General features: G+C 45.2%; 1 protein-coding gene across 1 annotated transcript; it reads right to left on the reverse strand.

Moving 5' to 3' along the window:
- Window positions 1-5422: 5422 nt before the first annotated feature.
- Window positions 5423-11228, reverse strand: LOC136653117 (vomeronasal type-2 receptor 26-like). Its single transcript, XM_066630040.1, has 3 exons — window positions 11160-11228; window positions 7513-7639; window positions 5423-6324 (listed from the first exon to the last, which is right to left on the reverse strand). The coding sequence occupies exons 1-3, from the start codon at window positions 11226-11228 to the stop codon at window positions 5423-5425; spliced, it is 1098 nt and encodes a 365-aa protein (XP_066486137.1).
- Window positions 11229-15228: the final 4000 nt, after the last annotated feature.

Below are 15228 nucleotides of genomic sequence, written 5' to 3' on the forward strand. Positions count from 1 at the left end.
TTGGGAACCACTATAGAGGCATTGCTGGGGGGGTGCACTATGTTTTGCAGAGAGCTTCCCTGCAGTGTGCAAGGAGCTTGTCCCCGCCCCTTTGGAGCCATGTGGGCGGGAAATGGAGGCAAATGGCTCCAGAGGCGAGGGGGAGGAGCCGCTTGCATGCTGCAGGAGGCTCTCTGCAAAACTTAGTCCACCGCCGCCCTCTAGCGATGCCTCTGAACCACTGTCCTACTGGTATGTTGTTTACAGTGCACTTACTCTGATGGTGTTTACAAAAAGTTTGTGAAGACCAGAATTTTAAAAGATAAAAAAATGTATCTTATGATCTTTTACTATATTTTTAATAAATTAGAGACTATAGTTCTTAGGTAACAATTACTAATAGATTATTTTTCAGGACCTGTCCTTGGCTAAAATCAGACAAAACTATAGTCAGATACCCCCCTAAGTTTAACCCCGTCATATCTGAGGGTCATAGAAAATTTCATGGTTTTTTTCTCAGAACCTGTCCTTGACTTATCTGTGAGATCGACTTGTCGTGGAATCTCTCCCGCCAAGTGTCACAATGGTGAGGTCAAGTGATAGCTTCATGAGGAATACCACTGTAATGCTTAAAATAGCCACATCTTAACAACAGAGCCACTTGTTTTGCTCTATAATGAGAGGACATTTTATCACACTATAACTCAACAGCAACTCTGCAAGGAGAGCATCCTATCATACTTAATACACACATACCTGTGGGATCTTGTAGACGTTGAAAATGTTGGCCATTTGGACAGATGTTTCTTTTGTGAATCCACCAACAACAGACAGCACCTCCTTCCAATCACATTTGTAATTGAGGTGATTCTTTCGCTGTGTGAATAGGAGGTCCAGGATCCCCTCATAGGCAGTCGCTGAATTAAATAGGTCGTCATAGAGGTGGAAGCCCAAAGTGATATTGGGCAAAAGGCTGGAATTGGTATTGATCTCATGAATGGCAAATATCAAGGACAGGGCATGCTGGTAATAACTAACCATCGTACTGCAATACGAATGATATTGAGAAAATTCTATGAATGATAGAATTGTCACTAGAATTGTCACTAGCACCTCAGCTACAAAGCCTGCTGAAAGCCTAATGTCCAGCAAGAAGAGGAAGATAGAAAAGGGCAGCCCAATCCTGAGCTGCCTGGTGTGCAGCACTGCAGCAGTTCTGAAAATGACTGCCGATGTATCCTCTGCTCACCAGGCAACCACTGCTGCCTCCTTGGAAGAAGGGAACTTCTGTTCCCTTCCCCCGGGAAAAGTGAGTAGCCCCACAATGGGGCTACTCACTTCTACGTCGACCCAAGGGTTGGCGAGAAGTAAGAGCCTCCATATCAGGTGGCCGGTCTGACAAAGAGGGTCTGGATCCGGTGGAGCAAAGCTGCCCTGCTCCCTCCCTCCGGAATGCTTCCTACTCCCCCTCCCTCTGCCTCCCCCCTCCCTGGAACACCTCCTCCCTGCCTCCCCCATGCCCCCACCTACCTCTCCGCTGCTCAGCGGTCAATGCAACTGCTGATTGGTGGAGTTCCACCTTTGCTAGTCCAGCGCCAGCCAGTGCACTGGCAGTGAGCCGGCGTGCCAAGCTCAGGGTTGGGCTCTGTGTGCTTTGGGTTCTGCACGTGGGAGTACAAGTTGTGCAATAGGCTCTTGGAGCCAATTTAGATAAAATACTATTTAACTCTTTCTTGCTCACTCTTGTGATACATTGATTGATCTTAACAAAGGTATTACCCTACTCAATATTTTCTCCCTCCTTTAGTAGCCAAGGGGTTGAAATTGATGGGCAGCCCAATCCTTCCTAACTCCCCATGTGTTGATGCAGCCACTCCAATGAGACACACGCTGCACCTTATAGGGGAGTTTTGAGTCGCAATGGCCTCCCAGACAAAGGAACATTTTTCCCTTTGCCCTTGGCAAGCCCTTGCAATTCAACTGAGTTTACTCTGGTCTGCAGTAGGTAAATAGCTGGTGCAAGTCTAAGTTGATCCAGATAAGAGTCAAACTGTTCCTTAGAAGAACTTGCATCAGGTTCATTTCTAGTGTGGCAAAGTCTTTAACAGGCAAAACACCCTGTGCCTCAAATAAATCAATCATACTTAGGAACTGATCCATCTGTCCCAATCACTTTCAAGTCAATCTATCATAAATTGTACGTCTGGAACTTCCTCATGCAGCTCGTAGCCACCGTGCTTTCCTGAGAATTTTTTTTAATACAATTAAGAACTTACATGGAAATTCCATGATTCTGATCTGGAATGTCTTTAAAATTGATCAATTGGGTTAAAGGCAAGACCATTGAGAGGATCCCACCAACGATGGCTTCTCCTGGCTTATGTACATTATCTTGGATGCTTCTAATAAGACATGCTCTTTCTTCATGCAGGCAAACAGAAAGGAACATCAACTGGAAAATTAGCAGCAACAAGACCTGCCTGAATAGAAATAGACTCTTAGCCATGCCACAGCTACACTTCTGCCTGCTTTTCCACCCTAACGACTACAGTGGCGCCCCCAACAGGCACAGTAAATAACAGATGGAGCCCCACACCTCTTTTCAATGACACATTGCAGTCAGCACAGACATGGGCTGAGGATGTCACTGTCAGTGTTTTTCATCTGAATTGTTTTTCAATGGAGTGAAAAATAATAATAGTTATAATAATAGTTATGTTGCTAATTACAAAGTAGAGAAATGCCTTCCCAAAAAAGAAAGAGATAATATCTCCCTCAAGTCATACAGGCTTGAGTTCTGCAACTCTTGCAGATATGTTTGTTCCATCTGAGCCCAAACTGCCATCTCTTTCAATGAAGCAATATGGAAAAAATGTTTTGTTCTCAACACGCAAGGCAAATCATTTGGAATATAACTTAGACCACATTTGTTTCATTGAGTTAATCCAACTCCTGCAATGTCCCTGCAGTGGGCCCCACCAAAAAGCACTCCATCGCCCTTCATCACCTAACCTGCAGCAGACAGCAAAGCAGCACCCCTGTTTGCATTCACACCCTGACTCAAAGCTGCAGAGCTTCAGCTGACCATCCAAGCTTCTCCACATCAATTCCAAAGTGCTTGTGGCAGCTGAATTGCACTGCCTCCTCCATCTTTATAGCAAACAAACATGGATTGCTAGTAGTTCCCCTCCCCCAACTCCTGCACAAAAATCCCTACTCCTACTCCCTGACCCACACTTTTCATGCCACATGGAGAGGGGGGCTAACATGGAGCTCAGCTTCCTTCCATCCCACAAGTATCCAACAGGCTTCAAAGACCCTGCTGCATGTCAGCCAGGAAAATATCTGTCCCTATTATGTATAGCCGAGCTCCACTGCCCCTGAACAAAGCAGACTGTTAATGGATGATGGCTGGGTGGGCAACAGCTGCCCCACCAGCCTCAACATCTGCCCTCCTCAGGGCCCTGTGGACTCTTTCCCTCCTCTTTTCCATATTACTAAACCCAATGGCTGCTAGCCCTGGTGGCTATGCACTATATCCAGGCTCAGTGGCAGTGTGCTCCTGGTTGCAAAGGGTCAACAGCAGGAGATGAGTAAGTTTTCTCTCCTGCTTGTAGGCTTCCCAAAGGCAGCTGGTGTAACCAGAATAAGAAGCTCTTATCAAATCAAAATGTTTTTGGCTTCTTTGTAAAGACCGCAAGTGCAGGATTTGCACAGTTCATTTTGGGAATGGAGTTCCACAACAATGGGGCTACCTCAAGTAAGGCCCTGCCTCTTCCTCCCACCAAATTTAGGAGTTTCAAAGGCCAAGATAATTTGAAATGTGTCTACACATAAATTGCAAGCCAGTGTAGATGGTGCAAAGTTGGCCCTATATGTTCACATTTATTTGCTCCTGCCAATAATCTGGTGGGTGTATTTTGTTCCAATGGAGGTTTCTGAGTGGTTTTCAATGGCGGCCCTGAATATGTTGGCAGCCCCACATACACCCCAGTAGGATAGTATGACCTTGATATGTTCAGCAGATGGATGGCAGTGGCTAGAACTGCATTTTCCAGGTAGAGCCACAGTTGAAGAATCAGTCAAAGCTTGTAAAAGCACTGCAAGTCAGTGGTTACCAGAGATGTCTCTGGTGAACTCTTCTTACTGGCTGTTGTGGATGCCACAATCCTGAATTGCACAAGATTGCATCTGGGACTGGGGGAGGATGTGGGGAGGATGCTGGGTTTCAGGGCAGCAGGAGAGTGGGCAGCAGGTTTTTCCGGGGGCAGACAGCGGGAGGCAGGGCTAGGATCTGACACTTATGCCACATCCTAGTTCCATTCCCAGGCAGCCTGGGGCGGTTCCTGGCTGCTCAGTTTTGTGCCACCAATTTAGGTGCGGCACTCTCTGGGGTAAGGAGAAAAGGGTACCCCAGGTGCTGCGGCTCTCCCTGAAGTAAGGAGGAAAGATTCCCCTTGCCTCGGGCCAAGCCTCAGACGGCCCAAACTTGTGCTGGATACAGCATAGACCCACCAGCCTGCCTATTCCCCAGCCTATTCCCCCGGCCCCCAACACAGTGTCAAAGAAATGATGTGGCCCTCCTGCCAAAAACTTTGGACACCCCTGCTCTAGAGTCACATCAGGTAGTTGGCAACCACATCAGTCTCGAAAGACTATGGTATCGCGCTCTGAAAGGTGGTTCTGGAACAGCGTCTAGTGTGGCTGAAAAGGCCGATTCGGGAGTGACAATCCCTTCCACACCGGGAGCAAGTGCAGTCTGTCCCTGGTCTGTCTCCCTGGCTATGGGCCTTCCTTCTTTGCCTCTTAGCCTCAGACTGTTGGCCAAGTGTCTCTTCAAACTGGGAAAGGCCATGCAGCCACTCTTTATAGCCTTCATAGATCTCACGAAGGCCTTCGACCTGGTAAGCAGGGATGGCCTCTTCAAGATTCTCCCCAAGATTGTATGTCCACCCAGGCTCCTCAGCATCATCAGATCCTTCCACAAGGACATGAAGGGCACTGTTGTCTTCGATGGCTCCACATCAGACCCTTTTGACATCCGAAGCGGTGTGAAGCAGGGCTGTGTTCTTGCACCAACCTTGTTTGGGATTTTCTTCGCTGTCCTGCTGAAGCATGCCTTTGGAACTGCAACAGAAGGCATCTATCTCCGGACCAGATCAGATGGAAAGCTCTTCAACCTCTCTAGACTGAGAGCAAAGTCCAAAGTCCAGCTGAAATGTCTGCGTGACTTCCTCTTTGCCGACGATGCAGCTGTCACTACCCACTCTGCCAAAGATCTCCAGCAGCTCATGGATTGTTTTAGCAAGGCCTGCCAAGATTTTGGACTGACGATCAGCCTGAAGAAAACACAGGTCATGGTTCAGGACGTGGACTCACCTCCCTGCAGAGTCACATCACAACTGCAGAATAATTCTAATACAGACTTTTCTGTATTAGATGCTTACTTGTTTTTCAATACTAGCTGGACTTTGGTATTCAACTCAGGCCTCAGCACTATTATATAGCATTTAGGGAAAAAGATACAACTCAGTAAACCAGCACTTGAGGCCAAGATGGAGAAGATCTCTACAGCCACCATGTACTTTCCCTTGGTGCTCAGGTAAGTTGGAACAAATGATAACCACACACTGCAAAACACCAACATGCTGAAAGTGATGAACTTGGCTTTGTTAAAGGTGCTGGGCAACTTTCTGGCAAAGAAGGCCACAGTGAGGGTCACCAGAGCCATCAATCCTATGTAGCCCAGGACAGAATAAAACATGATGACGGAACCTTCGTTACATTCCACCACAATCTCTTCAGTCAGAGAGTGCAACTCCAGATGTGGGAATGGTGGGGCAGTGCAGAGCCACACAATACAAATTCCTACTTGAATCAGGGAACAGGAAAGAACAACCGAGTTTGCCATTCTTTTCCCCAACCATTTCCTGATCCTGCTTCCTGGCTTGGTGGCCATGAAAGCCAGGACCACAGTGACAGTTTTGGCCAACACAGAAGAAACAGCCACTGAGAAGATGATACCAAAAGCTGTCTGTCGAAGAAAGCATGTCACTGCCCGAGGCCGGCCAATGAAGAGCAAGGAGCAGAGGAAACAAAAGAAGAGGGATAAGAGAAGGGAATAGGTGAGCTGCTCATTGTTGGCTTTGACAATGGGGGTGTTTCGATGCTGAATGAAAATTCCTAGCACAGCCATTGTGATTAGAGCCAGAACCAGAGCCAAGACAGCCAAGGTGATCCCCAAAGGCTCTTCATAGGACAGAAAGTGAGAAACCTTAGGAAGGCACTGATTTTTCTCCTTGTTTGCATGCTGATCTTCTGGGCATTCAAAACAATCATCCATGTCTGCAAAAAAAGAAGATAAAAATGTTGGTCCTGGCTATTGTATCCTAAATAGGTTAGTCATGACTAGCTCTAGCTTGTTCTCTAAGAAACTTAGGGCTCAATTCTATCCTCTAACCTGTGTCCAGCAGGGTGGTGGATTGGAAAAGGCAAAGGAACGTATTTCCCTTCCCTCCCTGTAAGGCTCCCATTCACCAATCTGTCTTCTCAGACCTGTGCCAGCTCTTTAGCTGCTGCATATCCAACAGAGAAAGGGGATGGAGCTTCAAAATGGAGGGGGCACTATCTAATGCATACCCTCGCCACCAGATTCACCTCAGGTGGAGGAGGGTAGAATGAAGGGGGGGGGAAGAGGTGTAACAGGGCATGTGAGGGTGGAACGGTACTGGACAAGCCCAGGAGAGGGACAGGAGTGGCAGAGGAGGTCTCCACCATATCCTAACCCCCTTCCTAGGCCTGCTGGCCTTACATGGGGTTGGTGCTGATCAAGGAAGCCCCATTGGGCAGGCTGGGGCTTTATCCAGCATAAGGGGACAAATGTCCCCTTACCCTGAGTAGACCTCCAGCATCTTCCTAACCTGCGCTGGATACAGTGTAGGTCATGTGGCCCCTCTGTGCCAGCACAGGTTAGGATTGGGCTGCAAATCACACAAATTGGTTTAGGCTAATAGATGGTAAATCATTTAGGCAAGGGAATTCTGATGAGCTCACTTTGGATAACTTTATACATTCAAGTGGGTCTTAGGAATGTGTGTCTTGACTTTCAGGTGAGTGATATTATGGTTTAGTGTAAGTCATGCTTTGGGGTATAACATTTGCATTCTGGAGAGACCAATTCGGTTTTGACTTGGTATAACAACCTTTCTCTCTGTACTCTTTTTTTCCCTTTGGCTTTTGATTATTGACAACTGTTCTCTACCTTTTCAGAAACAAAAAGTCAAGTCAAAAAGTGGCCAACCTACTCCAGCCACTTTTCCCATTCACCACTTGTATTTTAAACACCATTCCAATGCCTTGCTTGACACTTTCAAGGTCTCAAACCAGCCTTGACATTCCTCCCTCCATCTGCAGTAACTCAGTAGTTACTTGGTAGTTATTACTACCAATAACTGATTCAGGACTTCTGAGAACTGATGTCCATATTAGGGTTTTCAAAATGTTGCAGCCCACTGACTCTATGGCTGCACTTACCTGTCTGATTAGAAATTGTGTTTTCTGAGCATGGCATACAATCATAGCAACAAACAGGTTTCCCCTCCCGAACCTTTCTGATGTGTCCACCATGGCAGCTGTCAACACATGTGGAATAAGGAGGCACCTAGACATGGGGAGATGTGGTCGGTATTGTGAGCCATATTCAGAAGTCCATAGCAGGGGCACCAACAGTGATACAGGACAGCTTGATGACATCAAGGCAATGGTGTGCACTGGATCCTATCCTTTTTTCACAGCTTCCCCACTGACTTTGGGGAGCCTGCCCTTATGCATAAGTGTTCACTGGCCAGCCCTCATTAGCACTGCTTTGGCAGAACTTAGAGAGAGATCAGTGGTTGGAAAGGAGAAATTCTGGAAAGGAGAAATGAGCCGGTATTGCTGATGCTGGATTCCAACTTGGCATGATAGATGGAATCCTTGGATGACAGTTGGAATGGGGATGGCTTAACACAGTACAAGTGGGTCAAAGACAAATGCATTAGCAGCAAGGCAGACAAATAAGCAATGGACAAAAGATATGAAAGCTTGAGGACCCAGTTTTTTATGTCTCTTTTCTCCCATAGAACCCTAGAAGAAATTTGGAGGGGTTCTGTCTACAAGCCATCATTCATTATGGTGTGAGTGAACTTGCCAGCACAGCCCCATTCCTAAATGTGTTCTCGTATTCTTCTTACACCTGGCTGAAGGGCAGTTAGTTAGCTCAGGAGGCCAGTTGCTATAGTAGCATGGCTCCTTGATTGAGTTTGGCCACAGAGTTGGTGAGGACAGCCAGGGTTGAGGATCCTGCTTTTGTTTTGCTAATCTGCTTTTTCTAAATCAGGAGTGCCAAGTGCCTAGGAGGTGGGTTTTGTTGACAGGGTTGAATATGCTGCAAGAAGAAAAGTATATGCTAAAGAGAAATCACCTGCGGAATTCCCCAAGAAGAAATGACTTCATCCTAGTCAGCCTGATAGAGCAGAATGTGTCTGATTGCTTTGATTCTCAAAAGCCTGACCTCTCTCTTGGCCTATGGATCCAAGGCATCTCACCATGCCGTTTCTGGATCATTTTATTGGCCAGGATCTTTGCAAGCACCCAGTGCCACAGACATGTGTACAAAAGGGCTTGGCAGGCCACAAAATGAGAAGGGAAGGTGTTGCACAGCTGTGACACGCTGTTCTTTGAATTGTTTGACACATTTTTATAAGCATGTGTATGTTTGCTGGATGAATGACAAGCAAGCATGACCCAAAACAGTCTCAAAATGTTTTAATGGGCCGAGGGGAAGAAGCATCCAGTCCCCCCGTCCTCAAGGAAAAGATCTAACATCAGTTAATCCGTGCAAAGCACCAGCCTGCTCTTGCAGGTTGGCTTAAAAGTTTTGCCTTCCATTTGGGAAATTCCATAACTGACTACAGCTTGTTGAGTCAACAGATTTCAACCCATAATCAAGCCAAACACTGGGAACCTTCTGATTCAAAAGTGTTAGTGAGAACAAAAGTAGTACCTTCAAACCTTAGCTTTCCTCACCAAACTCACTGAAAAATCAATCATGAGTCCAACAGTAATTAAGGAACAGGTTTTCCAGTCAATCAAGGAAGATTCTGCCATGCTCCCAACAGGATCCAGAACAACAGAGGAAAGTGTCTCAAGCAAGGGGTCACCAGTTTAGAGCCATCAAGATACAAGAGGAAGCTTCATGATGAGTTCACCCCACAACAGCTTCAAAGCCTCCCTTCAGGTATTTGGGCACAAAAATCTGGGTCACAACCCCTTCCCATGTTGCTGTCTGTCATTTGCCTATTTTCACTACTATTGTTGGGTTCATGAATTGCTCCAAGACCTGTTGGTACTGTGTCATCTACCCCCATTCTCTCTTCTACCCAAGGACTGCTGTGCTGGTGTGATTCCAAGGCAGGAATCAGGCTGTGCGATTCTGCTGTGTGATTCCAAGACAGGAAAGAGGCTACTTCTTTTCTCTTTCCAACCATTCTCCCTTCTTTCAAGTCTCCTTCCCTTGAGCACAAACCAGAACTGCAGTGCCTGCTGAACTCTCCCCCCTCCCCAAGCAATCTCACCTCCCTTGCCTTATTTTCATTTCTGAAATCAGTTCAGACTCCTGCCCAGTCTTCTTAGGCTTGTTTTTTCAAGTTCTTTGGTGATGTTCTTCTCATCTTGGACCAGGAAATCACTGTGCTTTTGCACCCCCGGTCATTGGCCCCCTTATCCTCTGTCTTGTGTGCAGTCATATTGAAAACATGCTAAGTATTTCTATCCTCTGTACTGTGGTGTGATTGCGGTATGTGTGTGAGTCTAGGACTTCTTATTCTGTTTTTTCACTCTTGATTCTTTTCTGCTTTGCTCTTCTTTTTGCCCTGTATTTCTCCTTTCCCCCTCCCTTCCCATTAGAGGAGTGGTTTTCAAACTCTCATGGAGCGTTTGAGCCACTGTAAGTGCTTGCGGGGGCAGGGGGGAGGCAGCGGGGGGAGGCAGCCGGGGGAGGCAGTGGCGCAATCCCCAGGATTGCACCGCACAGGGGACTGCAGGGGCTTGGGTGCACTTACCCAAGCCTCCTGCAGCCTCCCAAGGATGCAGGGAGCCCGGTGTGATCTTCAGCAGGGCTCCCCACAGCAGTGAAAGTGAAAGCGGAGCAATCGTGCTCCACTTCCACTTTAGCGGAGGCAGGGCGCAATTGCTCCACTTTTACTTTCACTGCTGTGGGGAGCCCTGCTGAAGATCACATCGGACTCACCGCGCCCCCGGTAGGCTGCAGAAGGCTTGGGTAAGTGCACCCAAGCCCCTGCAGCCCCCTGAGCTGCGTGATCCTGGGGATTGCACTGCTGCCTCTTCCCTGCCTCTGGGCTGCCCCCACCACTTAAGGGGGCAGAAGCCAGGGCCCACAGGCTGGGGCATCGCGACACCCCAGTTTGAAAAGCCCTGAGCTACAGCAAAACCCATGGTTCTTCAACCCCTATTTTCCCCAGAGTAACCCTACTGATTTCCCTATGTTCTGCTCCCTTCTTTCTCCCATCCTTTGCTTGGGCCATTATGCACCCTTTTCTCCTTTCCTTTTTCTCTTTCTTCCACCTAGAAACTGCTGATATTTAGGTCTTAGCTGTGCGACTGATTGCTGTGTACATTGTACTGCAGTCTTTTTGATGTCACATCAATAACAATGTATCGACTGCTGTTCATATATGTAATCTCACCACTGTGTGCTAGTGGGAAGTGCCGTCTGTTTCCACCTGCATTTCATGGCATTCCATAGATCTGTGTCAAGAGCCACTGTGCTTCATCCTTGCAGGGGCAATTGATTTTTCTCCTTGCATTCATGTTACACATGTATTACACACCCAGTAAAAAAGACATTGGAACATTTTGGCACCAACAATTGCGCTATCATGTTGTCACAGGACATATGCTGGCCCTTCTGAGTAAGGAAGTGTATACATTTACCCCCATATCCCCCTTTCCAGCTGCCCTACGAAATGTGCCTATGTTTGCGTCTTCATTTTTACCGTAGGAAAAAAATCATTTCTTTTTAGCTGTTGTTAATTATGAGAGGACACACTGGATAGATAAAACAGGGAATTCTAATAACTTGTCACACACATTTGTAATTTAGAGGTGCAGTATGTTCATACCTGCTTCAGTCTGCTGTTCCACACAATGGCATCATCATTGATGGTGAATTCTTGGCTTGGTGAGATCATCCCAACTGGGATTTTAAGGAAAGTTTGATTGCTGAATGTGACCCAGTTGATGATATCATAGCCAGACAAGAATTCCCCATTTCTGAACAAGACTTCATGCCCAGCACCATTGTTGAAATGGATGTTTTTCAAGAAAGAGTGGAGCTAGAGTGGGATAGAAAACCAGTAAGTTTCTGAACTGGAATCCAGGAAAACTCCCAGAAGTTGAGACCTTCCAATTCTTTCTTCCCACTTCAGCACCATGTGCCCCATTGTGGTCCAGAAGTCTAAGGAACCCTTCAGAATAGCATGAAATGACACGTGAACACAGAAAGCTATGGAAACCAGGAACCCCATAAGTGGAAGTACAAATGGATATTCCTACTTCTTATACAAACCCCCTGTTAGCCTTGGGCTAATGATCTTTAAGCATAAAGTCTATCATTCTCATATCATAGGCTCTTTTAACACAGCAGCAGAAGTACATAAGAAAATGTTGCAGTAAGAGTCCAGTCAGCTCTCCAATATTCTGTCATTTTCAGTCTGTGTGAACCAACTGATATTTGAAGCAATGTTATAAAAAGTTTATAAGATCATTGCAGTGAATCAATCTGACAAAGTAAAGGGAAGGGACTCTTAACTCTGTGGGCTGATCCAGGGCAGTAGTGCTACTGGTTAGTGCACTGACTCCCTTACTGCTCCCCTCTCTCCCCTGGTTGGATATGCAGCTGAATGGAGAAAAGCCTTTGTAGAATGTATCTGCTGCCACCAGCCCAGGTGAGCAGATCAGACAGAGGGCGGCCATCTGTGCAACACCCTATTCCCAGGAAAATACTGAACCTTTGGAGGTCCTATCAAAACGTCTATAGTGCCTACAGAGTGAGGAGATGTGACAGGAAGCAGGCAGATTCAGGGCTAGCAGTAGATCATGCTATTCACACACCTCAGGGAGACCTTTCAATTGCCCCTCCCAGAGATGCAGTGCATGCATTGTAGGTGTGGCTGCATCAGTGGTGGGATTTCAGTAAGACTTGGCTGTTAATTACCTGAAGGATGTAAATTGCCTTAATTACCTTCTTTCCCCTCTCTTCCTTGCATGCGAGTCTCTTCTGTGTGAAATTCATTAGCTTTGGACAGGTTGAACAGAGGTACTCCTCTGTTGATGTGAGCCTCAGATGTGAGATTCATTTAATCCTGAATCACTACTCACTTTCTTAGCCACCACACAACACCAACTGTTGTTCAATCTGTTAGTGAGATTACCTGCCATGGATGAACACCGAAAGACTCAAATTTGCTTCTGTGTTGCAGGTTCCTCTGTCTAGTCAAGTATGTGGCTTGTAGAGCATGTGCCACAGCATAGACAGCATTGTAGATACCGTAGCTCTCACCAGACATACTCATCTCAAAGAAAGACAGAGGCGCTTTCCTCAGTTTCTTTTCTCCTTCACATCTTTGACAGTGTATGAATTCAAATTGCCATAACAAACAGAGAAAGTTCCTCAGTGTCTCATCAGGCTTTAAGGTCAGCAGAAAGTCTTCGAATGCTGGCACTGAACTTGCATGGAATAAGAAAGATAACGCTCCATGCAAAATGTTGGTACCCAACAATTGCCCAGAAGATGAAGAGATATACCACTGAGGAGGCATGATCCAAACCTTCCTTATATAAGTCCTTATATTAAATTCAATCCTTTCCAAGATCAATAAAAACTGGAACAACTTTGTATTCCCACCAACAATAATCACTTTGACTTCAGTTGTTAAAATTGTTAATTTTAACCCTTCTATTTTTTTAACAAGCTCATATTTTTTTTCTGAATCCCTTTGCAACCATGCAATGCAAATATTGTTCTGGGCAAGCTGTGGTGTCAGGCTCAGCACAAAGCTTTCTCCATCCTCGTCATCCGAAACCACGAGGCCAACCCACATCCATCTGAAATGCAGAAGTAGCTGGACAATCCCAGCGTGATGCATAGTTTCCCTTGGTGCAGTCCAGTACAATGAAGGGAAGTGAATTCTACTACTTAACGTCCTTTCAGCTGTACCATAAGCAAACTATAGAATGGAAACAACATAACTTATTATAATTTGAAGAAATAATGCATTTCCACTGTGATATGTTTACTCAAATGATCCAGTAATGCCAATTCCTCAATTTTCATTTCTGTTGCTATACCATAGGCATTGATTATTGATGAGTACGTTTCTATCTCACCTTTGATCAGGTCATGCTCAAGGCAACTGAGGACATCAAATTATAATATAATTGATGTTATATTATTATACATATACATATACATATACATATACATATACATATATACATACATATATATATATATATATATATATATATATATATATATATATATATATATATATATATTATACATGCATATATACATACAATAATATATAATATATAATAATATATACAAATTATTATAAAAATAATAAAAATATAATTTTTAATACATAATTAAAAAATCCTAACCAAACCATGAAACAATTATTCACCAAAGCTAACTATAGAACAGAACCAAGTCATTGCAAAGGGCAGAATTAAAGTCCAATCCATTAAAACATGAGATCATCCAATTCCTTCCAATTGTTTCATCATGACTTCAGCACTCTCCAGAAAGTAACCACTTAAGTGAATAGGCCATTACTGGATGTGCTTTCTAGTAAACATACATCCTGTGCACATGGGGGAAATGTATTCTGTATGTGAGGATCAAATGCAGTAACCAATGGCACAACTCTATGGCCCTGCATATAGGAAAGAGGGAAGTGGGAGTAAAGATGCAGCAACAAAATCTTTTGTCATTTCTCTGGAGGGGGTATCACTATTGAACCTCTCCCACTGAATACCAGCTTCAGTATAAACCCTTCCCCTACTTCCTACACCACATAGTCCCAATTGTGAACTGGCTGTTTCGGGTACTATTTTATATGGATAACACATACAGGGGTGCAAAGCACACATTTAACAAAATGGACGGAATTGCTTTGGGAAGATTTTGGCAGCCTAAAGAATGACCAACTAGGAACTGTGTCTTATTTACCTCAGATTAGCTACCCAAATTGGAGTAGCTGTTTCAGGGAAGGAGACCCTGGCAAGAGCACTGCCACGGGAAGCAAAACTAGTGGTTAAACCACACACACCCTTTCTGCTCTTCATTTTCTCTGTTTCCTGGGTCACCATCTGACTGGGGGGGGGGAGTAGATCTAAATTCTACCACCATCCCAAATTAAGGATGTCAAGTAGTGGAGTCCCATTTGGGGGGGGGGGAATTGCCTCCCAGAAACCCAAATATTATTATTTAAGTCAAATTGTTGTAGTGCCCACCAGTAGCGGAGCCAGGGGGGGGGGCAGAGCAATAAGTGCTGCATGGCTCTGAAACTTGTCATGTAAGCTGCCCCTCTTCCTCACTCTCAGGTCCATTCCGAGGAGTGACGGCAACACAGAGGCATCTTCTCTGTGTTGCTTTCACCCCCAGACAGGCTCCAAGAGCCAGGGTGAGGGGCAGCTTACACAGCGAAGAAGATCGCATGCGATCCAACATGGTAACCCACAGAATTGTTTATTAACATGGACCAGGCAAGCAAAGAGTAAAAACTAATTTATTATTAATTTATTATTTAATAATTATTAATTTCTTAATAACTTAATAAACTAATTTATTAGTTTATTATCAAAAGAAAAAGGATAACTAATTTATTATCAAAAAAAGGATTAAATAAAAGGGGAAAAGCAGAAAAGTGCAACAAATAGCCTTATGGAACATGCCTGCATGAGGCTGGATGGACACAAAAGACAGCTTGACAAAAGTAGATGCAGTAACTAGTAACATGCCACAGAGAGAGCAGGGAAGCTACTCAAAACAAAGCACACAAAACCCAACAGATTGCTAAACTGATGACATTTGCCCTAAGGCCGCAATCCTAACCCACTTTCTAGCACTTTCCACTTTCCAGCACTTTCCAGCATAACGGCAATGCAACTCCAGGATAAGGG

Source organism: Tiliqua scincoides, chromosome 5, assembly GCF_035046505.1.
Source record: "Tiliqua scincoides isolate rTilSci1 chromosome 5, rTilSci1.hap2, whole genome shotgun sequence".
Classification (NCBI taxonomy): domain Eukaryota; kingdom Metazoa; phylum Chordata; class Lepidosauria; order Squamata; family Scincidae; genus Tiliqua; species Tiliqua scincoides.

What these genes read in the sequence shown, in the direction of transcription:
- LOC136653117 (XM_066630040.1), bottom strand. Translation starts at nt 11,228, where the DNA reads ATGATCTCACCAAGCCAAGAATTCACCATCAATGATGATGCCATTGTG. An exon ending in GGAACAGCAGACTGAAGCAG is followed by an intron (nt 7,640 to 11,159) that starts GTATGAACATAC and finishes CCCCATGTCTAG; the next exon opens with GTGCCTCCTTATTCCACATG. An exon ending in CACAATTTCTAATCAGACAG is followed by an intron (nt 6,325 to 7,512) that starts GTAAGTGCAGCC and finishes CTTTTTTTGCAG; the next exon opens with ACATGGATGATTGTTTTGAA.